At 51.8% G+C, this 21,979-nt stretch overlaps 4 protein-coding genes across 9 annotated transcripts; 2 read left to right on the top strand and 2 right to left on the bottom strand.

The window, feature by feature from the left end:
* Window positions 1-719: 719 nt before the first annotated feature.
* tmem53 (transmembrane protein 53) lies at window positions 720-2,906 on the bottom strand. Its single transcript, XM_048989076.1, has 4 exons — window positions 2,881-2,906; window positions 2,319-2,440; window positions 1,917-2,020; window positions 720-1,839 (listed from the first exon to the last, which is right to left on the bottom strand). Exons 1-4 carry the CDS (start codon window positions 2,889-2,891, stop codon window positions 1,141-1,143), a joined length of 936 nt encoding a protein of 311 aa, XP_048845033.1. The 5' UTR covers window positions 2,892-2,906; the 3' UTR covers window positions 720-1,140.
* A 1,280-nt stretch (window positions 2,907-4,186) lies between these two features.
* tesk2 (testis associated actin remodelling kinase 2) lies at window positions 4,187-14,776 on the top strand. Of its 6 annotated transcripts, none has more exons than XM_048989072.1 (12): window positions 4,187-4,458; window positions 7,857-8,175; window positions 9,893-10,014; window positions 10,276-10,324; window positions 11,010-11,156; window positions 11,231-11,313; window positions 12,010-12,094; window positions 12,271-12,354; window positions 12,499-12,585; window positions 12,885-13,020; window positions 13,236-13,990; window positions 14,033-14,776. In XM_048989072.1, exons 2-12 carry the CDS (start codon window positions 7,951-7,953, stop codon window positions 14,153-14,155), a joined length of 1,896 nt encoding a protein of 631 aa, XP_048845029.1. In that variant the 5' UTR covers window positions 4,187-4,458; window positions 7,857-7,950; the 3' UTR covers window positions 14,156-14,776. The 6 variants fall into 6 exon arrangements, with proteins under 6 accessions (XP_048845029.1, XP_048845030.1, XP_048845031.1 ...); XM_048989073.1 differs by having other exon boundaries at window positions 14,054-14,776; XM_048989074.1 differs by having other exon boundaries at window positions 14,075-14,776.
* A 185-nt stretch (window positions 14,777-14,961) lies between these two features.
* Window positions 14,962-18,767, bottom strand: toe1 (target of EGR1, exonuclease). The gene is made up of 7 exons (XM_048989075.1): window positions 18,416-18,767; window positions 18,288-18,328; window positions 17,999-18,095; window positions 17,758-17,916; window positions 16,901-17,160; window positions 15,821-15,983; window positions 14,962-15,553 (listed from the first exon to the last, which is right to left on the bottom strand). The coding sequence occupies exons 1-7, from the start codon at window positions 18,527-18,529 to the stop codon at window positions 15,053-15,055; spliced, it is 1,335 nt and encodes a 444-aa protein (XP_048845032.1). The 5' UTR covers window positions 18,530-18,767; the 3' UTR covers window positions 14,962-15,052.
* A 254-nt stretch (window positions 18,768-19,021) lies between these two features.
* Window positions 19,022-20,824, top strand: si:ch73-382f3.1 (uncharacterized protein LOC100151273 homolog). The gene is made up of 4 exons (XM_048989077.1): window positions 19,022-19,411; window positions 19,611-19,764; window positions 19,895-20,082; window positions 20,197-20,824. The coding sequence occupies exons 1-4, from the start codon at window positions 19,262-19,264 to the stop codon at window positions 20,569-20,571; spliced, it is 867 nt and encodes a 288-aa protein (XP_048845034.1). The 5' UTR covers window positions 19,022-19,261; the 3' UTR covers window positions 20,572-20,824.
* Window positions 20,825-21,979: the final 1,155 nt, after the last annotated feature.

Genomic DNA, 21,979 nt, shown 5'->3' on the forward strand with positions numbered 1-21,979 from the left:
GCTTTTACACAAATCAGAGGAGACAGAGTCATGATTCTCAGCAAACAGCTTGATATTTCACTTTTCCGGAAAGTATCTCATTATAACGATGTCCGTACCATCTCCAAGTTAATGATGTCCTTTACACTGGCCTGACCTGTGACATTGTCACCTGCTCCTCCTCCCAGTGTCACTGCACCCCTGCACGTTACCATGGAGAACCGCAGCCATCACCACATGCGAGACATTGGATAAAAGTTGACACACCTCAAACTCCCAGAAGATTAAAATCCAACCCATAGCTGCCCTATCTTACTATATCTTGCATCTTACCATATACATATTGTTAGATATTCACTTATATATTTCACATTTAAAAAAATGTTTGCCACTTGGGAGCAAATGGCTGTGGAGGCCGTCTGCTTGTCTTTGGACCTGTGACAGTGCTTTGAAAGCATCCCTCTTGCAGAAGTGGCACTAACACCTATACCGGGCCACATAGTGGATCTTGGTGGTGCTGACACCTCAGCCCCCACTCCGTTTTTCTGTAATCTGCATGTTTCTTCTGTATGTTTGTGCTCTGGCTACTACACCTGCCTTCCACAGTCCACAGTGAGATTAGTTGATGCCCCCCCCCCCCCTCCTGGCAGCAGCTCTGTACTGGAGGGACTTTATTGAATGTCACGGTTCCAACATTCATACCTTCTCTGCTTAAATAAATTAAACCCAGGACACTGATCTTTCATGGTCCTTAAATTGCGTTTATTTTAGCAAACAACAATGCGGCAAATGAATACATTTCAGCTCTGCTGGCTTGCGGCAACATGCAAAGACTTGACATCTTGAGGCCTGAACACAAAGCAGCATTTCTGCAAAGCGTTTCAGACATACACGTACAGAAAGCCAAAGCAGACCAGTGCTTCTGGGTAATGTTGAAATGGGTAATGTTTCAAATGCCAGTTATTAAAAACAGACGGCATTAAACTACAATTCAGTCTGTTACACATTTATGCCCCAAAGTGTCACATGTCAGTGCACTGTGTTTTCCAAATTGAAACATGATTTGGAATATCTGCTGGATAACCACTCAATTAGTGCTTCAGTGGAAGGCACAGGTCACAAACACTGCACGCTGACACGCAGGATAATGGACGAGACCACTTAGGACGGCACAGGCGAGTGCTGCTTCTGCAGGGTACTGTCCATGTCTCCCAGGCATCGGTGCAGGAACACCAAGCAGCGGTTGGCATATTCCTCGGGAAAGTCCCGGAAAAGGGACACATGGTCAGGGGAGCGGAAGTCGAAGCTCTCCACTGGAAGCCCCTTCTCCCGAACGGCCTTCACCATCCTCTCGACATCCCGGTGCTGGATCACCCTGTCTGCCCGGGAGTACAGGTACAGCTGGGGCCAGGAGGACGGCCTCTCCAGCATGCTATCGTAGTGGCTCTTGTGGATGAACTTGGTCACCGGGTAAAGCACGAAGCGGATGAGGAACACCATGCAGGAGAACAGCAGCAGCAGGGTGTAGAGCACCACCACATTGGCAGAGGGGCCCACTGAAGCCCTTATTGCCCGCAGACCCCCTCTTAAATTGCGGTTCCCGGGAGCGCTGTCCACCACCACGCCCACCATCCGTAGGGTGCGGAACTGCTGGTGATCACGAAGGAGCTCTGCGATGTAGCGGTACAGCATGAAGCCGCCGTTGCTAAAGATGTGGAAGAAAATGGGGTGGTTTTCCACCTCGTATTCATACAGCAATTCCAGCAGCTTGTGAGCTGTGGTGTTCAGCTCCCTGTAGCCAAAAGACTCGGAGATAAATACGGAGCGCATGGGGGCCGTGTACCGGAATGTGATGCAACCCTGTGTGAGCAAAAAAACAGAAGTGAGTTTGTTATTGTGGCTAAACCGCGAAACGCTAATGAATGGCACGCACCAACCTGATCGTTGTACATGGAACTGTACTTTGCTAGATGCTTATCGCGGCACCCCGCCCATCCTAGCAGTATCACCACCGGCTCCTCTGTGCCCTTCCAGCGCTTCTCTGGAAAGAAGGTCCAAGGGCTCCAGCTTAACACCCACATCTCCATACATTTAAATGGCACAGCTCCGTTATCTAAAGTACCAACTGCTTGGGCAAATCTTATATTACAGTCCGTGTCTTTGCGCTTCATGGCGTAATCGAAACGGTAGTTAAACAAAAATTATGTGTTTCTGGCCCGCTGTCAAGTTCAAATAAGAAGAGGAAATAAATTAAACGGCATCAATATCATGCGTTTACAAAGGTGCCGACGGTACCCATCACAGTTAAAACACGTTCAGCATCCGAACATCCGACTTACCAGAACCGCTTGGCTGAGGAAATACGACATTATAATTAAGACCAGGGTCGCCCATGTTCCGCGGGTTACAGCAGCTGCTCTCCGGCCTTCGTGTGGCGAAAAACGATGTCATTCGAAAGAAGCTTCCGGGAATGGGGAGAGACTTTTAATTAGAAAAGAAATCTTCCGGTAACACAGAGAGACTTTTAATTAGAAAAAAACTTCCGGCAATGCAGAAAGACTTTTATTTTGATTTAACTTCCGGTAATGGGGGAACTTTTATTTTGATAACAAATGGACTTCCGGTAATGTACAGGACGTTATATTTTGGTCATAAAGCTTCCGCTAAATGGGTGCGTTGTTAGAGCCCATGAAGGGGACAGGGTTATTTTAAGCAGTTCTTCGTTTCTCTCGCAAAACTTTTGCGTTCACATACAATTGTAAAAACTTTTGCGAGGGAACCCAAAAGTTTTATTTATTAGCTTTCCTGTTCCATTGTGCTTATGAGCGCACCCCTGGTTATGGAAGAATATTTCAGCGTGGAGTTAAACACGCACGCGATGATTCAAGAATAAAGACTCACTTGATTAACATTTCTTGTTTAGCCTCTTCTGATAAATGTAAGCCTACAAAGTCTTGTAGAAAGTGGACATGATTCTCTGCTGTCTGCGTTTCTCTGTAATCGGTGGTTTGGTGTCCGTAATTTAAAATGGATTTAAGGATTTCCAAGTAACGGTTTATACAGCATAATATGTTGGTCTCAGTCTCTGCAATGCTGTACAATAAGAATGATCACCTGCACAATTGGCATCCAGTTAAAGCACTCCAGCATCCTGGTGCTCTATCGGTGAAGCTGAAAGGCTTCACTCTCCAAAACACTCAGATCTTCGGTGTCACGTCATCCATGATCACGTCCTCGAACGGTCCATACAGACTGAACATTTCCTTGACCTGCTTTGCTGTGTTGATGGCCCGGAACCTCATATACCCCAGGACACTTTGCATGCCAGAACATTTTTGGACTTTGGCGATGGTCTTAGTCACTTTATGCCAGCTATATAAAGTTCAATTACAATGAAGGAAATCTCATTGGCTGTTAGTATACTGTGTGCTTTAGTGTACTGTGTGATTCAATCTTGGTGGGTTTAGCGTAAAAGCTGTGAAGGGGGCAGCAGTTTAAAAATCATCCCAGTATAAGTCAGTGGGGGAAATGGGGTGTTTGGCGGGACCTCCCAGAATGATGGAGGGCGTGAGAGCTTATAAAAGCATAAGCTCACCCCACGGCTATGGGACAAAGAAGTTTGGAAATTTTGATGGCTGTACTGTAGGAGGAGAAGTGTTTAGAAAATTGGTATCGGAGAAGAAAACTGGAGAACAATATGTTGTCTTTTTCAGGCCAACATAACTAAAATCGTATAATAATTAATAATTGTGATGCTTACTGTTAATTTGAAATATACTTAAGCGCTTTAGGGGTATTAATGTAAATTCTCTGGAAAAATATTACATAGAGAAATTAGAAGAATGAATTCATTATATATTAACCTTAGCAGGACATCGAGTCGTTTGAAATTTAGTGTTAAAATGTATATAGTGGTTAGTTAATGCAATACGTGGTTCTATAAAAATAGACTCTTTAATTTTCCTGAGTCTAATACGACAACGCACGTACAGAGAGGTATAGGGAGTTGCTGTTAAAATCCATTAACTCGCAGTAATAATTTTCATTTGGGTGTCAGCGGACGCACAGCTGGCCTGGGGTTGGACGACATAGACGTCGATCACCGACACCTTCGCTGTCTCATTTGACGGCGGTTTTTAATCTCCTCTTCTGGCGTCCTGAGTGGCTGTTACGCCTGTCAATCACCAGTGATTAAGGCGGGAGCTGCACGAGTCCGGTCCCCAGGGAGAGGCCGAGCGCTTGGAGAAAGAAGCTCAGACCACTGAGTCCGACACCGGGATGACGAGCGCTATGGCCGTGGAAGGTCTGGGAATTTTGGGCTTTTGAAAAGCCGTGTTGCCGTAGAAGTAAGACACGGTGTCGAATGCGGGGTGAAGAGCTGTTTGGCTTCGCGCCTTTCCCGCTCCGGCCAGATGAGGAGTAAATAAACGGCTGAATGCTGCGCCATGAAGAGACAGCGCCGCGCGGGGAGGAGGCCGGGTAACTTTTTGGCTCGCGTCCCTTCGCTTATCTGCCTGTCTGACGGTCCGTCTGCGCCCCCCCCCCCACTCCTGGATGTGTTTGTATGCCTGTCAGCATGTCTTCCCCCTCCCGTGTTTGTGTGTATCCGTCGCCGTGTCTCTGCTCGCCTGCGGACTGTCTGCCTGTTTGTCCGTCTATCCTGTGTGTCTGTCTGTCCTTTTATGTTAATGCGTGTGTCTGTCTGCCTATGTAAATCTCATCTGTCCCCCCCATTATTTCTGCGTGCGTGTATATGTACTTGTGCTTCTGTATTTGTCTGTGTATCTGATCTGTTTCCCAAAATTTCTGAGTCCACTCTCCTCTTTTGTGTGTGTTGCTGACTCTTACTGTGTGTCTGACTCTGTGTTTGGGATCTTTACGTCCCTGAACAACAACAGCCTCACAGCTGGTTAGACTCCTCATGCTGGCTTTTGGGGTGAGGAAGATGGATCCCGCTGTACTGTTATGACAGGAGTAACTAGCATTACCAAACAGCTTTTCATGGTTTCCTGTAAGAGATCCTAGTGTGTTTTAAATGTGTCTGCTTTGTAAGGCTGATTCCCTTTGTCTTGTAAACCGAGAGCAGTCTGCTGTTCTACTCTGCCATGTGGCCTGTCTATAAACTCTGCCCCATTGGCACACCGAAGGGCGTCCAGACTGTGCGGCGTCGGTGCTCCGAAGGGCGTCCAGACCGTGCGGCGTCGGTGCTCCGAAGGGCGTCCAGACCGTGCGGCGTCGGTGCTCCGAAGGGCGTCCAGACCGTGCGGCGTCGGTGCTCCGAAGGGCGTCCAGACCGTGCGGCGTCGGTGCTCCGAAGGGCGTCCAGACCGTGCGGCGTCGGTGCTCTGCTCAGGTTCATAGGCTGTGCTAACTAAAATCCTGCCACAGATGTCCTTTTGCAATAACAGTTCAACAGCAATATTACTAGAGGTAGCCTTTCAAAACCAGACTTTTGTAATGGTCTGCCTGAGCATGGCAGCTCCTGACATGTTGTGTGGTGTGATGTTTCCATTGGACAGCACGGCCCTCAGACTCTGGTTTATAGCAAGCGTGAGCATGGCTTTGCCTTAAAGGCGAAGAGCAATCAGACTTGGGAATGCATTTAGCTAGTGTCAGGTGATGGTCTCACTGCGTCCTCGGTGATGGACGGGATGTGTCTAACCTCAGGTTTGCTGCCACACTTCTGAAACCTGAACACTGTCTGGCGTCACTCAGGACTTCCCTCTCCATGCCAACTGAAGGTCTTCACAGCAGCAACTGAAATGCCAGAGCTGCAGTTCTATCTGCCTTCCTTTCGTGCTGCTAAGGTTAGATGATGTGCAGGAGGCCTGCTCTGTTCATGAGCATCTTACATTTATCAATGATCTAGACTGTTGATCTTTCTGACACGGATGTCACAGCTCCACTTCCTTGTAGCTAAAATAAAATGTGGGTTTGCGTTGGATGGTTACTGTATTGTAGTGTGGCTGTATGACCAGTAGCACTGAGTGATCGTTGTCCTCAAGGTCTCTGTAGGCCAGGGGTGGTCAACCTTATCCGCAAAGGGCCGGTGTGTATGCAGGTTTTCGCTGCAACTCTCTAATTAGGTCACTAATTACAGGACTGATTGGCTGAAGAGTCCTCACACCTGGGTTTGAACAGCTGACCTTAAGGTTACCCCAAAAACCTGCGTACACACCGGCCCTTTGCGGATAAGATTGGCCACCCCTGCTGTAGGTCATCAGGGTCTAACTGAATGTCCTGATCAGCTCGTAAGCTTGGAAATCCTCTCAGAGACGCCTCTGATTTGGAATGCTCTGTGGTTTTGGCAAGGCATTTGGGCTGTAAACACACACACCACGACCATAATTATGCTGTAACGGGGAGTGCTTCTGGTACGGTGCATACTTGGATAATTCTTATGTTCTCTGGAAGTGTTCTTTATTTCTTTTTTTGAAGAAAACATTAGCAAATGCCTCCTTGTGTTTTGATTGTAACCTTTGATTGTCTGAAATGAGTCCAAAGTATGCAGGCAAAAATGTCATGCTTCTGAGCAAAGGGAACTTATCTCAGACAAGAATGTGGACTCCTTGCTGGTTTTATAATCTGCATAATGTATGTTGTGATGTTACTGGGTCAATCAGATTGGACGGCCAGCCCCTGGAATCTGACCGATGACTAGAGCACTGAGCTGCCTGCCACCTTCTTGGGTGGGGCGGCTGTCTGCCCAGCCCGGGCCTTGGGAGTTGGAAATGTTGTTCAGGTATTTGTCCTCCACCTGCAACATAACAGATGGCCTTGGCTCTTACCCAGTATATTGAATTTACCACCTGGGTTGGGCTCCAGGTGAACAGGCAGAGTTTGGGCTTCAAAATGTTAGCTGATGCAGTGAAGCAAGAAGTAATTGTCAAGGAGTATTCCAGGCCTCCAGCAGAGAAATGTATTTTTATTTCGACTTTTTATTTATTTTATTTTTTTATTCGTCTTTCTTTGTATTAGAGTTTTTCTTTTTTACAATAAGGAATCCCTACTAAGTGTTCCTTGACGGATTCCCTTTTTTCCACATTTCTTGCCAAGTGGATTTTATGGTAAATGTAAGAGATGCATGTTGAGCCTGGTCTCAGTCCAGCTGCGCGTTAGTGTAGCCAGTGGGGGGCGCTCTGCCTCTGAGTGTCCTGACTGCTATTCAGCTGCTGGCCTTCAGCATGGGAGCACGGTGGGACAATGATGGGGCCTTGTCACAGTAGGGTTCTGAGTGGGAGGTGAAGATGGCAGATGACAGGAGAGCCAGACTGGCCCCTTCACCAGCTTTGCTCTCTGTTCTTCCAAGAAATCCCGGGCTTTGGTCCTCAGATGGAGAGTGACACCTGGTGAAGAATGACGCCTTTTTCGCAATGTCCTCCAGATCTAGTCGGCATCTGTTATCTTCAGGCCTTTCTGTTCAGCCCAGAAGAGCCCCATTGTGCTGCCTGCAGTGAGCTCCTATTCAGACTGGATGTTTGGTCAAACTCTGACACAGAGCCTCTGTTTACTCTGGCCCTCGGACCCTGCGTGAACGGCATGGTGGGGACAGAGGACGTTTCTCTGTTTATTGTGGTCCTTAAGACCGTCCGGGGGGGGATGATGTCCATGGAGCAGTGCCAGTTGGTGTGTGTGTGCCCCGTCTCCCATGGGATCATCCCTCTCCCTGCTGCCCTCAGCGGCACCTTTGCAGTGGGTGATGGCCAGCCCCAGCACGGAGAGCTCCTGCAGCAGTGACCTCGAGAGCACCTGAAAGGAAGCAGGGGTGGGACCTTATCTATGAAGCACGGCAGGAGCAGCCGGCCGGGAGGGGAGTGGGGGTCGGATCCCTGTAGTGCAACGGGAGCCACCCCTCATTTGTGACATTTGTTTTGCAGGTCAGCCTGAGGCACCCCCTCGACATCTCGGCGATGTAGTGCCCCCCCCCTCCCGGCCCAAGAAACCTGCCAACCACAAGTAGGCGCCCTTCAGATGGACCGCAACAAGCGCAACTCCATCGCCGGCTTCCCCACACGGGCCGAGCGGCTGGAGGACCAGGACGGCGGTGGCGGAGCAGGCGAGGCAGGGCCTTCACAGGGCAGCCGTGTCTGCAGCTCGTCCTACCGCGCCCTCATCAGCGCCTTCTCCCGCCTCACACGCCTCGATGACTTCATCTGTGAGTGGATCGGCTCCGGCTTCTTCTCCGAGGTCTACAAGGTGAGTGCCCGCTCATCCATGCTGTATCCCGGCAGGAGCGGAACACCCTGGGTGCTGGCTAACACTGTGGTGGCTCAGGTACTCAGGCTTGGCTGTGTGCTTGGGATGATGTAATTACATGCAGTACTACAGCATGAACCTGCCATGGGGGCCCTCGGGAGAGGGAGGAGGGGCCTCGGCACATGTGAGCTTCCTCGCCCATCCTGCTAGCAGATTCCGGGAGGAATGTCACCATCCTCTGTCCTGTACTTGCCTCTCAGGTCCCTGACGGGGGTTTGCTGTCATGTCATGCTCCATGAGATCCGTCCCTGTTTCTTCCTGAGTGCTCGTTCCCACGGCACCATCTGACACTCAGCACAATGGCTACTTGTCCACAAAAACCATCCTCAGTTTCACTTTCGCATTTCACTTTTCTGTCGTCCAGTGGACCCCTGTTTGGAGATACTGAGTGTAAATGAGGTCCTTCCGGCTTCCATCTGGCCACCAGGGCAGTTTTCAGTGCAGGTTGTTTTAACTGTGATGGCCTGACAGATGGTCCCTGAGGCCACCACTGCACTACTCAAACTTTGCAGTGTTTTGGGGGGGGGGGGGATTAGCTCTGTAATGCCCTACTGAGCCTATTAGCACGCTCCTCCCTGGGGGGCCCGGTCTGGGGTCCTGCAAGGGGTCCCGGGTACTGAACAGCTTAACATGCAGGGCCAGATGCCTGGGGGCTGAAGCCATGCTTGGCCTGTAAGGATGAAGGAGCCATGAGAAGCCCCTGCCCCCCCCATCCCACTCCCTCGCGCTGTGTGGTCAGCGTGACGGATGTGCATTTCCTTTTCATACGGCTGCGCTGCGATATTTCAGCTTGTCAGCTGTCTCGACGGAGGAAGTGAGCCCTGACAGATTCAGCAGGACATCATCTTCAGTGTGAAGAGAGAGTTCCTGTGCGCCACTGTTTCTCTGAAGCTTCACGCTGATGATTCCCGCTAATTAACACTTTGGCTTAGCTGAGCGCTTTGCACACCTGCACACGTGACTGTAGCATGTCATCGGTGCAGATGAAGCCTTACCAAGGCAGTGGGACCCCAGTTTGTAGGGAGGAAATTCCAGCGGCAATGCTGTGTTTCATGACCGAAAAGAGGGGGTGAGAGAGGGTGAACTTCTGCACCATACCACGAAAATAATGTGTCATAATGTGTGAATGTTTGATCTCTCAACTACTGTGACATGTACCGGACCTTTCAGCTAAAGTCGTGGTGTTTGTCTCCTTTGTCAGTATTGTGTGATGACACTCACTCACAGGCTTGCATGTGTCCTGTGCCTTACCGTCTCCATTCGCCACAAAGCCATGTTACCACTATTATCGATTTTATCTCTGATGGTTAAAGCTGTGTCGCTTCTGACCTGGTCGTCTTAGTAACACCTTGTGCGTGACACTGCACTCGGGTATAGGAATGTACATTGCTAGTCTGTGAGCCTCGGTCGGCAGAGCGCACCAGAAATGCAGGCTGTAGGATCAGTAGCATGAAAAACGTGAGTTGATACTTTCCATACTTTTGATAGCACTAGTTCTGAGGTGGCTGTTGGTTCGAATGCCAGTGGGGGTTTTGTTGTATTTCATCAGGTCCTTTTTGGATCAGCACATAAGTGACATTTTTGTGTGTCTCCACCGAGCCCAGGGTCCATGGGACCAGACCTCTCCCTTGAGCCTACGGCCGATTCTGTGTTGCAGGTGCGACACCGGACATCTGACCAGGTGATGGCACTGAAGATGAACACGATGAGCAGCAACAGGGCCAATATGCTGAGGGAGGTGCAGCTGATGAACCGGCTGTCTCACCCCAACATACTGAGGTCAGCAGCACCACTGTAGAAGTCTGCCCCCTGCTGGCCAGTAGTAGGGAGTACACCCACTTTGCTGTCCCCGTGGGAAGCTGCAGGCCGATTGCTCAGGCCCGGATGTCACTGTGTAAAGCCAGGCCCAAACGTGTCGGAAGTGCCAAGAAGAGCCCCCTCGACTGCACTGCCAACGCCAGGCAGCAGCGTTCCTGTATAAGCTGCCGCTCGAGACAACGCTGCTCTCTGTCCACTGCATGTTTTCTCTCTCTCCCTCAGGTTCATGGGTGTCTGTGTTCAGGAAGGGCAGCTCCACGCTTTGACCGAGGTAAGGGGGGGGGGGACTTCATAGCCTGTTCTATCTTTCGGTTATGAGGGGGGGCATCAAGACACCCCCAGCCGTGATGTGTGACATCAGTCTGTCACTTTCCAAATGAAAGCCAGGACGACTGTTCTTAAGTTTGTGAATCCTCTGAGGGCTGCGTGTTCACTATCCCTGCGTCTCTTCCTTCATCCATTTCTCCATCCCTCTGTCTCTTCCTCCTTCCCTCCCTGTATGAATGGGGCCTGTTTTAAATCCCGCAGTATTAACATTTACGTGTCTCAGATGCTTGCAGGGTTTAGTTTCCTGGATGTCATTACACGTGATGTGAACGATTCCGTGTGTGTCCGACGCTGTGGAGATGAATGAGTATAAATAATGGTGGCAGAGGGGGTGTGGCTTTGGGCTTAACCCTCCAGCTGTCTGATTGGCTCAACCCCCCGCAGCCCTGAGGAGGATTGGCCGGGATTTTGTCTGGGATGCTCTTAGTCTCCAAAGTTCCACAAGGCCAGGTGGCAGATGGTTGCTGCAGCAGGGTGGCCGGAGAATGCCAGACAGAGATGATGTAATCCTCTCCCGAGTCTGGGAATGTTGCTTTGTGAGCATTGGTAGAAGGGGGCGCTACTACAGCAACAGGAGCTGGAGCAGGGAAAGCTGCTTCTCAGGGCCTGATCTTGTCCTTCTCTTTCAGTACATCAACGGGGGGAACCTGGAGCAGCTTCTGGACAGCAACAAACAGCTGAGCTGGGTGGTGCGTGTGAAGCTGGCCAGGGATGTGGCCCTGGGCTTGGGCTACCTGCACTCCAAAGGCATCTTCCACCGAGACCTCACCTCCAAGGTGCCTGAACGCGGTGGGGCTGGGTTCGTGCTCGTCGAGTAAGCCTGACCATCCTGTGACTGCATTCCTTATAGAACTGCCTGATCAAGACGGACGAGACCGGATTCACGGCAGTGGTGGGCGACTTTGGCCTGGCGGAGAAGATTCCCTGTGAAGAGTGAGTGGGACGTGGCCTGGCTGGGTGGGGCGTGGCCTGGCTGGGTGGGGTGGGGTCAGGTATGATAGGGGTGTGGTCGAGACATGGTTGGGCGGGGTGTGGTAGAGCATGTTCTCCCAGCCGGCTTGGGTTAGCAGGCATGTATGTGTGTGTTATGTGGCATGCAGCTCACATGCAGGCCTGGTTCGGTAAGCCCTCCTCTGCACCTGACCCCAGCTTCATTTTGGACTACTCCCCCCCGCTGGGCGGCTCCTAGGCTCCCAGCCGCCTTTGCCCAGAGCTTAGCGCTCGTCTCACACAGCGGCAGAGTCCTGTTACTCTGGGATTATTAATATCTGACCTCCGCCTGCCTCGCAGCGATTTACAGGGCATGGCGGCCTGCCAGAGCCGGGCCCTCATCCCCCCACAGCAGTCTGATGTGGGGCTGGAGCTTTGCTAAAGGTTCATGACAGAGCAGCTGTGTTGTGACACCCCTTGCCCCTCCCAGAACATTCCGTTCATCCAAGAGCAGTAATAATACCGGACAGGGCCGGGATACCCCCTCCTGGCACATCCGCAGCTTAGCCGAGCTATGCTGCTGCCAGTGCTGGTGCCAATGCTGGTGCCAGTGCTGAGCTGGGCTGTCCACTAGGTGGCGGGGTGCACTTCTTGCATAGGCTCGTGCTCTAAGACCTTTCTGCTCCCCTTTTCCACCAGCTCTGATGGGGAGAAGCTGGCGGTGGTTGGCTCCCCCTTCTGGATGGCCCCAGAAGTGCTGCGGGACGAACCCTACAATGAGAAGGTCAGGTCCTGATGTCACGGGCCAGAAGAAACCAAAAACATAAAGCAAGGCTCTGTGCCTGTCCATGCGCCGCACACACATACCCGCATGTCACGGTGCCTCCCGCTTCTCTGTGAGACACTGCAGTTATCTCACGAAGGCTCCGCGATGCTGATGCCTCTAACCTGCGTCTCCAGGCCGACGTCTTCTCCTATGGCATCATCCTCTGTGAGATTATTGCCCGCATCCAGGCCGATCCCGATTACCTTCCTCGCACCGAGGTACGTCCCCTGGCTTACTAGCGTATACACCAGTAGGGGGCACTGCAGACAGTGTGATCACATGCTGACATACAGTAGCCGCTGTGCCGAGCCTTTTCTGACCCCAGCCTGGTGGTGCTGTCCTCTCTCCGTGTTTTCTGGCAGAACTTCGGCCTGGATTACCACGCCTTCCAGAACATGGTTGGGGATTGTCCACCTGACTTCCTACAGCTGGCCTTCAACTGCTGCAATGTAATTGGGTGGCCACACACACACACACACACACACACACACACACACACACACACACACACACACACACACACGCGCACGCACGCACGCACGCACGCACGCACGCACGCACGCACGCACGCACGCACGCACGCACGCACGCACGCACGCACACACACACACACACACACACACGAGCAGCACTTCCCGCAAGGCCTTGGGAATTCAGAGGTGCTAAGGGTTCACATTGCTTGCAGATCATTTGATGTCTGAGTAATGTGAGAGAACACTTGCCCCCCCACCCCTCCTATGGCCTGTAGATGGACCCCAGGCTGCGGCCCTCCTTCGCCGACATCGTGAAGAATCTGGAGGAGATCCTGGAGCGGCTGAAACGCGCCGAATCGGAGCAGATGCAGGCGGCAGTTATGGACAGCGAGTGGAAGACCGTCCCCAAAGGTGAGCACCATGCTGCCCCGGTCCCCCCGCATTTGGGTCTGAAACTGAGGGGCTTTGGGGGTCCCCGCCATACCGTGGGGGTGCAGTTCCTGCTGGGTAGATACCTTTTAACTGGACTCTGGCAGAGCCCACTGCGCTTGGGGTCAGAGTTCAGAGTCTGGCCATGTGATCAGTCTGCTTGTTTGTGTCCTAAGACCCTCTGCTGCTTCCTCCAGGCCCAGGGGAGAAGGTGCTGGCTGTGAAGAGGTTGATCCCCATGGAGCTGCAGGATGACAAGATCCCTCCCAAGTCCCCCCGTCCCCGCCGCAACATCTGGCTCTCCCGCAGCCAATCAGACATCTTCTCCCGCAAGCCAGGCCGTAAGGTGGACGTGCAGGATCCACACTACAAGCCCGAGGCACGGGGCGCATCCAGCGCCCGCAAGGTCAATCCCTTTAGCGCCCGCGAGGACCTCAAGGGAGGCAAGATCAAGTTCTTTGACGTACCCAGCAAGTCCGTCTTCTCGCTGATGTTTGACCTACACTCCTGCACTAGCGGGAGGGTTCCTTCGCAGCATCCCGGTCGCCGCTGCCGCTCCCTGCCCGTGTCACCCCAGCTGCCTGGCCGGGACGCACCGCACTTCGCCCCTAGGTGGGACCACAGCTCACAGGGCCCAGATGGGAGGCAGAAGGTCCCGGCCAACTGGGCGTGGAAGTATGCGGTGCCGGAGATCCCACCCTATCGGCCCAGGGTTAAGGACGACGAGGAGTATGAGGACGACGAGGAGAGCTGGTATTCCATGTCTGGCGACCACAGCGAGGCAATGGACTGCTCCAGCAGCACCGCCAGTGAAGGGGAGGAGCTCTTCCTCCCGGCCGAGGCCCCCAATGGCACCTCCGACAGAACCTGGACCTGTGAAGACATGGAGGCCGAGAACCAGGAGGCGTCAGAGCACCAAGGCCCCAGAGCAAGGGCACTTGGCCCAGAGAAGGCTGCCCTCAACCCAGAGAAGGCTGCCCTCAACCCAGAGAAGGCTGCCCTCAACCCAGAGAAGGCTGCCCTCAACCCAGAGAAGGCTGCCCTCAACCTGTGCCTGTTTGTGGAGGCTGGCAGCTCACCTGCACAGAAGGATTGCAGCCCGCCTGCTGTCCCCTGAAACAGTGACTCCTAGAACACTCCAGGAGAGGGAGAGAGCGAGAGAGCGAGCCCTCCTCACCGCCCCTTTCAGATGCGTCCCCTAGGCAGGCTTTTGCACATAGTATACAAGAAAAAGGAGTTGTATGGAGGCGGTAGTGGGATGTCAGTGAGGAAAGTGGACGACCCCCCCCCCCCCCCCCCAAAAAAAGGCAGTGCATATGGGCAGGCAGAGACGCCTACGGATGCCGCCAGCCAGGGGCCATGCAGGGAGGTGTGTGCGTTTGATCACGCCAAGTCACGTTCAGTGTGTCACTACGTTTCTATGCAATGAAATTACTGCACCAGGTTATTTGACTGAAAACTTTTGAAGAGAGGATCTATTTTGATATTTATGAGATGTTTTGCTACTCGTCTTTTGATACGTGTTAAGAACAAGCCCTAAAGAGCGTGGCGAGACACATTTGTTTGTGCTTTCTTACTGACGCCTTTGTTCCGATAAACACCGGCTTTCCTTTCTACCAGAAGTGTTCCTTCACACCAAAGACCTGGGAGCCCCAGACCGTTTCGTACACCTGGCTTTTTACGGGACTTTGTAAGCTTAAGTACATTACTGTTGGTTTAAAATAAAGTGAAAACCTTGCTGGTTGCTGGCCTTTATTTCAGGGGCTTTGGAGAGCAGTTCCTGTCCCTGCTGTAGGGGGTCCCTTGTCAGCCAGGGTTTGCTCTTTAGGAAGGTAAATGCGTCACAGATCGAAAACAAGTAACAGTTGCTTAGAAACTTGAACAGGTCCCCTTGGCAAGGCTCTTCGGCACCTAGAAACCAGCTAAACCACAGAAAAATATTTTTATTGTACATCATTTTGGGAACAGTATACAAAAAAAACTCGTTACATTCTCATTGGGGGGGGGGGGGGGGTCAGCTGTGGCCTCCCACTCCCCACACCAACTCCATCTTGTGGCTGTGAGCCTTGGACGATTTGCAGAACGAGCTTTTGACGATGTGCAGTGGCACCGACTTGCCACTCAGGTACAGTTTATTGAGGCTGGTGCCCCCCAGCTCGGGCCCACTGGTGCCCCCAAGGGTGCCCGCGTAGGCGAATATGTAGCCTGTCATGAAAGCGTCGAACCCGGCACGGTGGGTGCCCTCCTCCACCTTCTTCCCGCTATCCTCCATCTTCTGTGTGGGGGGAGTGGCCTGCACGACCGGGGCCCCGTTCCCCCCAGGAGGCCCCTCTGTAGCCCCGGGCCCCTCTGGCGTGACACCCCCATCCCCATCACATGGCTGCTTGCTGTGGGGACTCGCCCCTCGCCCCGCCTTCCTTTTGCGTTTCCTTTTCTTCTTTTCGTCCTGCTGGATGATGAGGTCCGTGTTGTGCGACATGCTGCACGCTGTGCCGCTGGGGCACCACCCGTAGGCCTGTGGGAGGGGCCACAGGCAAAGCTCTCATCAGCCCAAGAAGCTGCCGGATGTTAAGCATGCGAGCAGCACTGGCTGGGAGAGGCAGTATACAGTATATAGCGCTGCAACCAGGAGCCGAGTATTGCGTGAGAGGGGTTTATAACGAGGCAGCCCGTTATCTGAGAAACTTTCCCACATGATAAACCCCTCCCACTCGACAGCTGATGCCCATCTCTACACCCTCTGTAATGGTGTCGGAGATGGATGGTGGGCCCTGGCACTCACCGAGAAGCGAGGGCAGACACTCTGCGCCTCTGCACTCACAGGCTCCTCGCAGCACGGTCTGTAGTCCACATAGTTGCACTGGGCCCCCGAGTAGCTGCAGAACTCCAGGGAAAGGTGGGTACCATCTTTGCCAGCCTGCAAACACCTGCTGTTTTCCAGTTTGCTGCCCCAAGGTCAAGACAAAATTATTGTATTCTTAATGCATTGAATCAGACCCGGTATAACCCCATTTCCAAAAAGGTTGGGATGCTGTATAAAATGTAGATAAAAACAGAATGCAAATCATATAAACCCATCTTCAACTGAAGATAGAACGAAGACAACATATCAAACTGAGAAATTCCGTTTTATGATAAATATATGCTTAATTTGAATTTTATGCCAGCAACACATTTCAAAAAGAATGGGACATGGGCAACAAAAGGCTGGTAAAATTGTGTAACTTTAAAACAAAAAACACCTGTGAGTATCTCACAACTAATTAATTGGCAACAGGTCAGTAAGATGACTGGGTACAAAAAGAGCCTCACAGAGAGGCAGGGTCTCCACAGTGATAATGGAAAGATGTTCACCACTCTGCAGCTAAAAAATTAATGAGATGCATTTTGTGACGCCCACAACTTAGTAATCTGACACGTTTATTAAATATAAGGATATGCCGAATTTGCTAACTTCTGGGCGTCATCAAAAGCCTCCTTAATATTTTAGTCATCCTATTAAGCTCCTTAAATTGTGGGCCTAAAATGTCCGTATAGTACCAAAAAGCGGGCGTTTGGCCAAATGTTTTGCCTGTCATCTGAAGCCCTGGTGATTATTGAGCATGAGCGATATAATATCACCCAGTCCTAGCTCAGCTCACTTCCCAAAACCATTGTCTGTGAACACGGCTCGTCACTGCATACACAAATGCAGGATGGTTTTGCTGGCATCAAATTCAAACTGAGCATATATTTGTCATAAAGCAAAATTTGAGTTTCGATGTCTGATGTCTTTTCTTTGTTCTATTTTCAATTAAATATGGGTTTATATAGTTCGTCAGTCATGGCAGTCTGCACACGCGCCCATCCACGGCACACCCACCACTTCTTGAAGGCGTATTCCAGGTAGGAGGCAGCAAAGCGCAGCTCATATTCAGTCAGGTACTTTGTGTCGAAGACGCCGGCAGGAAACATCTGCGAGATGTCGGCCGTGAAGGTGCCTAGGCGCTCGGGGAGGTGAGCATAGAAGCACTGGTACAGGAAGACCATGTCCAGCAGCCCATTGTGCAACACCAATGGCTTCTGGGCCCGCAGAAGCTCCAGGAAGAGGGTGCGTATGCTCTGTCTGTGGACCTCGCCTCCCTGTGGGACAGGGCAGGATAACTGAGCGATAAGCCAGGCAACATTGCCAAACAGAGAAAGTACAGCACTAACTGATAATAAAGGATTAGCCAGAAACTGAGCTCAGCACAGAACTCCACTCCGTCACAGGGTCGAGACAAACGTCACTCCATAGCAAATCAGCCAGTTTCTCAGCTCACCCTCTCATACTCCCCTGAAAAAAAATCACAGGTGCTCCTACACCAAATTTATAGAGAAATTCTAAATATTAGGTATGCATCTCTAGTAGTTTAAACTCAACCCTTTGAAATTTAAATAAATGTTGTGCATTTAGCCAAACTGGCCTTTCAGTCCAACTTCCACGTTTCATCGTTCCTTTGATATGACAAGTACAGCTTTGAAACTTTGTGACTAGGATTCCCAACGTTTTTCAGTAGAAACTTATTAGAGATACAGAACTAATATGTGTGATTTCTCCATAAGGTTGGTATAGGAGCACCTGTGTATGTCTTCAGGGGACTGAGGGTGATCTGGGCCCCTCTGGGTAACTTTTATATGGAATAACCCATCGGGAAGCCCTCCAGCTGCCCTGATTTAATGACAGGAACCCAGCCTTACCTTGTCGTTGCCCTTATAGTAAGGGATGCCATGGGCGTACTGTTTGTTGAAGTCGAACCCATGCTGCACCAGGAAGTGCACTGACTGGGGCTCTATGGTATACTCATCCATGCAGAGAAGGGTCAGGTTATATACCTGCACCAGATAGGTATCATCGGCCTGGAGAGGAGGACCAGCAGACACACATGGAGCAGCCACAAGCGGAAAGACATCATTTAATCAACCCTGGCTGGAAACTCACTTTATTCTCCTGCTTTTTGTAACAAGCCAGTCCCAGCGAGAGGATGGATCGGGTTCGAGCTGCATGGCACACAGCCTTGTACCGATCTTCGATGCACCTAAAATAAATGCAATCATAAACTAAACGGTCTGCAGGAATTGAACAGTGTATCTGTATAGGTTCAGGTGTCGCTCTCTCTCGTGTATTTGCACACCTAATTTCAGTGACTGGTTTCTAAAATAAACTGCACGAATGTACAGGTCTGTTATGAGAAGGGATAGATAAGAAAATATGTTGGTTGCCCTCTCACTCTGCCAGCAGCGCTTTCCTGTTTCCCAGCCCGCTCAGTTCCTGCCAAAAGAAAGCACTGGTTACTTTCTCAGTGCCAGATCTCATTTCATTTACAGTTATAACTCCAGATAATATGAAGAAACTCACCGTGTCCAGGGCAATGAAAGAGGATGTATTCAAGGCCAGGATTAAGGCCGGCCACAGCTCGGTGAAGTTGTCATCCTGCACATCGATGACAGGGACGAGCATGGACTCGGTCATTTCCCCGGACCGTGTGCTTCGGAATCAGAAGGTGAAAGAGAAGCTACTCGGCCGTACTACACATGCGGCGAACAGCTGCAAAGACATGCAATCCCTAGTAACCGGGCAGACGGACAACTCAAATTAAAAAAAGACCTGTGGTTAAATCGAATAAAAGACGGGAAGCAGCAAGTTCTTGAACAGCGTCTGCCAGCTCACTCTAAATAAGTAAACGCTGCTTTGGGGACAGAATGATTTCGAAGGAGAGAAACGCGTACGAGCGGCTGCCCCTCGCGGATAACAGTGCCTTTGAAGACGCTGCGTAGTTTATTTTTATCGCCTTGTACTTTAGTTTTGGCGCCATATAATTTCGAACCAAATTTATTCGCTGTGTTTCCTGAAGATGATGTTTTTAAAAGCGTAACTTCACGTTCATGTGACATTTTTCACAGGCATTGCCGCGGACAGCCCCTGCCACTGACGTCACTACAGCGGCCGCCGAGCCGAGACGCCATTTTGGCTCAAAACAAAGTCATGTTTTTACTGCTGTGCTGGTAGTGACCTTTCTGATCATATCGCATCCTACAACACTCTCCTTCACGCGGAACCTATGCTCTCCGGCGGTCCGGGGGCCAAGTTTCTGGCTTGAGCCGCCCTGATTCACGGCGTCTTCCGGACGGACATACCTTACAAGTTTCAGGAATCCCGCTGCTTAGGAGTCCTGCACAGCGGGCTGGCAGAGACGGCCCAGCAATGGGAGGATGCTCGGCTCCGAACTGCTCCAACTCCACCACCATCGGCAAGCAGCTCTTCCGCTTCCCCAAGGACCCGGTACGCATGAGAAAATGGGTCATAAACTGCCGGCGCGACTTCGTGCCCACGCCGTGCTCCAGACTCTGCCAGGTGAGCTTCAAGGGTCGCTTCGTTGGGGTTCTGCGGGTTTCAGTAGGAGACTGTCGAGGTTCTCCAGGGGTCAGCTGGGGACTGTGGGGGTTCTGCGGGGGTCAGCTGTGGATTTTCAGGGTTCCATTGGGACCAGCCAGGGTCCTCTAGAGACTTTCTAGCTTGGGTGGCTGGTGACTGAACCCGTTCTGGTGTCTAGGACCACTTTGAGGAGAGCCAGTTTGAGGAGATTGCCAGGTCCCCGGCAGGAGGCCGCAAGCTGAAGCCCAACGCCATCCCCACACTGTTCAACGTTCCCGACCCCCCATCACCCATCAGCCCGGTGGTGAGCGGGCCACTCAAGCGAGAGCAGGGTGAGTGGCCCCTGCTGCTACCATGTCACTGGCATCCAACAGTCAGGTTGGCAAGCAGCAGTTTATAAGCTCAGTAGGAGTGATGTTGAGGGTAATGATGATGATGATGATGGTGGTGGTGGTTCCATAGGAGAAAAGGAGCAGAATCTGGGCGACCACGGCTACGCCCGCAGGCAGCCCAAAAGCGAGGCGGAGGAGGCTGAGGGTGGGGGTGGCGGGGCCCAGCGGCAGGACGTGGAGCGTGCCTGTGCTCAGTGCCAGCAGTACAAGGCACAGCTGGAACAGCAGCAGCTGCACACGGCCCGGCTGCAGAAGGAGGTGGGTCAGGCTGTGTGCCCCTCCCCTCACAGATCACAGTGGAGTAGCATGTTCCTGACTTTAAGGTCAGATGACGCCCTCCTCCTCAGTCAGATATGTCGCTTTTCTTTCCAGGCCGAGGAGATGAGGAAGAAGCTCCACAAGCTTAACAAAATGGAGAAAGGTCTGCAGATGTTCCTGTTCGAAGACCAGATCCGGGCTCTGACGCTGGCTAAGCGCTCGCGCCGGGCCGTGTGGTCCCAGGACACAGTGCTGACTGCCCGCAAGATCCGCTGCGCCGTGGGCGTGAAGGGATACGAGTTCCTGCGTGACCTGGGCTACCCACTGCCCTCCTACAGAACCCTCTGCAACCGGCTGGAGCCCAAGATCATGGTGCCCAGCACCATGCAGGAGGAGCTGGTGGAGCTCGGCCTGGGCATCATCTCCACCTGTGACAGTCCCGAGGACAATGGGACTGGCGACGAGGCACTTCTGGGGGTGATGTCGTAACAGAGCAGCTGCCGTCGCTTCCAGGACTAATGCCGTGTCGAGGGCCAACGCCAGGATTGGTCGCGGGGACGGTGATGCGCTCAGCGGAGATCTCGCTTGTGCCATTCGCATGCGGAAGCAGTTCCCCGGTCTCTAAACGATAGTATTCCTGCTTAAAGGATATTTTTGTATGGGGGAACATTTTGTGTTCTCTGGGGGTCTCTGATGGGTCTCCTTTCATTTCATTTATATGAATTAAAATTTCAAGTCTTCATTACCAAAGGCTGGAGGTGTGGCGTGTAGCGAATGGGGTCATATGCATCCTGTTACTTTCTGTTGATTTATCATTATCTGTCTGATCATGAATTGCAAGGTTAGTCTTTTCATTTCTGTGAACTTGTTCCCTCTGAAGTGTTCTGCACACTAACAGGGGTTCTAGCCCAGGTTAGGGGTCCCGCTGTGATAGGACACTATGCGCGGCCTCTGGCTGTTTGAGGAAGCCCTGCGGGTCCGGACTGAGCCGCGTGGGGGGAGGCAGCAGACTCAGCGGTGATTGTGGCACAGCTGCAGCTCTGCTGTTTGCTCCTCTGAGTGACTGAGCTGAGATGAACCCTCTGCACAGTGGGACCATCCAGCATGTCACTAAACACAGGCAGTGTATTCATGGAAATAAACATTACCTTTCAAATCCCTGACACTCCTCCTCTTCATTCCTGGAGAGCTTTAAGCCTGAGGACGGTTCTGCTTACCGCCTGAGAACCTCACTTCCTATCCCTGTTGTGCTTTATACTGCTCTGCTACTGCATCAAAAGTCACCTGTGCTGTGGGGGTGCTGGTTATGCTGGGAGGAATGAAGCCCCCATTATATTCTGAGTGCTAGTGAGCAAGACTATGCTGGGGGGGGGGGGGGGGGGCTGGGGGTACCTGCGCACCCCCCCAATGTCCCTTCAATAACTGACAATCACGCAAAATCCCGACAGGACCCCCCGCCAGCCCCCTGTTGAAGCCCCCATGCCTCAGAAACTCTTTGCTCGTCACTGATACCCTCAAAGCCACAACTCTCAGCTGCAGCTCAATGACTCGCAATGATCCTGTGCACCATGCAGCAGGGTGGTTTAGTAATTTCATCAGTAATTTACATTTTCAGATGCATAACTTGTATTTGGTGAAGTGTTGTCTTTTAAGGGCCATTGCTACCATCTGCCACTAGAGGGCAGTGTCTTTTAACAACAGCAGCCTCTCTTTAAATGGGCTCCCTGAACTAATGCAGCCTGACCTCTGACTGGCTGTTCAGCCTGGAGCATTAACCAGACCTCTACTGGGCATAATGTTCAGGCTGGAGCTCCACCTCAGTGAAGAGTGCAGCCTTTAGAAACAAGAAGTCTTACCACAGCTTTCTCAGCAAACAGGGAACGTTCCCAGAACTTTA

The sequence above is a fragment of the Brienomyrus brachyistius genome, chromosome 21 (assembly GCF_023856365.1).
Source record: "Brienomyrus brachyistius isolate T26 chromosome 21, BBRACH_0.4, whole genome shotgun sequence".
Taxonomy (NCBI): Eukaryota; Metazoa; Chordata; class Actinopteri; order Osteoglossiformes; family Mormyridae; genus Brienomyrus; species Brienomyrus brachyistius.

Coding starts and splice junctions, on each gene's coding strand:
- si:ch73-382f3.1 (XM_048989077.1), top strand. CDS start 19,262: ATGGGAGGATGCTCGGCTCCGAACTGCTCCAACTCCACCACCATCGGC. Junction 19,412..19,610: donor CGTGCTCCAGACTCTGCCAG/GTGAGCTTCAAG, acceptor TCTGGTGTCTAG/GACCACTTTGAGGAGAGCCA. Junction 20,083..20,196: donor CGGCCCGGCTGCAGAAGGAG/GTGGGTCAGGCT, acceptor TTTTCTTTCCAG/GCCGAGGAGATGAGGAAGAA.
- tmem53 (XM_048989076.1), bottom strand. Junction 2,021..2,318: donor TCCTCAGCCAAGCGGTTCTG/GTAAGTCGGATG, acceptor CCTTCTTTCCAG/AGAAGCGCTGGAAGGGCACA. Junction 1,840..1,916: donor GTTCCATGTACAACGATCAG/GTTGGTGCGTGC, acceptor TTGCTCACACAG/GGTTGCATCACATTCCGGTA.
- tesk2 (XM_048989069.1), top strand. CDS start 7,951: ATGGACCGCAACAAGCGCAACTCCATCGCCGGCTTCCCCACACGGGCC. Junction 8,176..9,892: donor TCTTCTCCGAGGTCTACAAG/GTGAGTGCCCGC, acceptor TCTGTGTTGCAG/GTGCGACACCGGACATCTGA. Junction 11,314..12,009: donor GAGAAGATTCCCTGTGAAGA/GTGAGTGGGACG, acceptor CTTTTCCACCAG/CTCTGATGGGGAGAAGCTGG.
- toe1 (XM_048989075.1), bottom strand. CDS start 18,529: ATGACCGAGTCCATGCTCGTCCCTGTCATCGATGTGCAGGATGACAAC. Junction 17,161..17,757: donor ACTATAAGGGCAACGACAAG/GTAAGGCTGGGT, acceptor CCTGTCCCACAG/GGAGGCGAGGTCCACAGACA. Junction 15,554..15,820: donor GTGTCTGCCCTCGCTTCTCG/GTGAGTGCCAGG, acceptor CCCCTCCCACAG/GCCTACGGGTGGTGCCCCAG.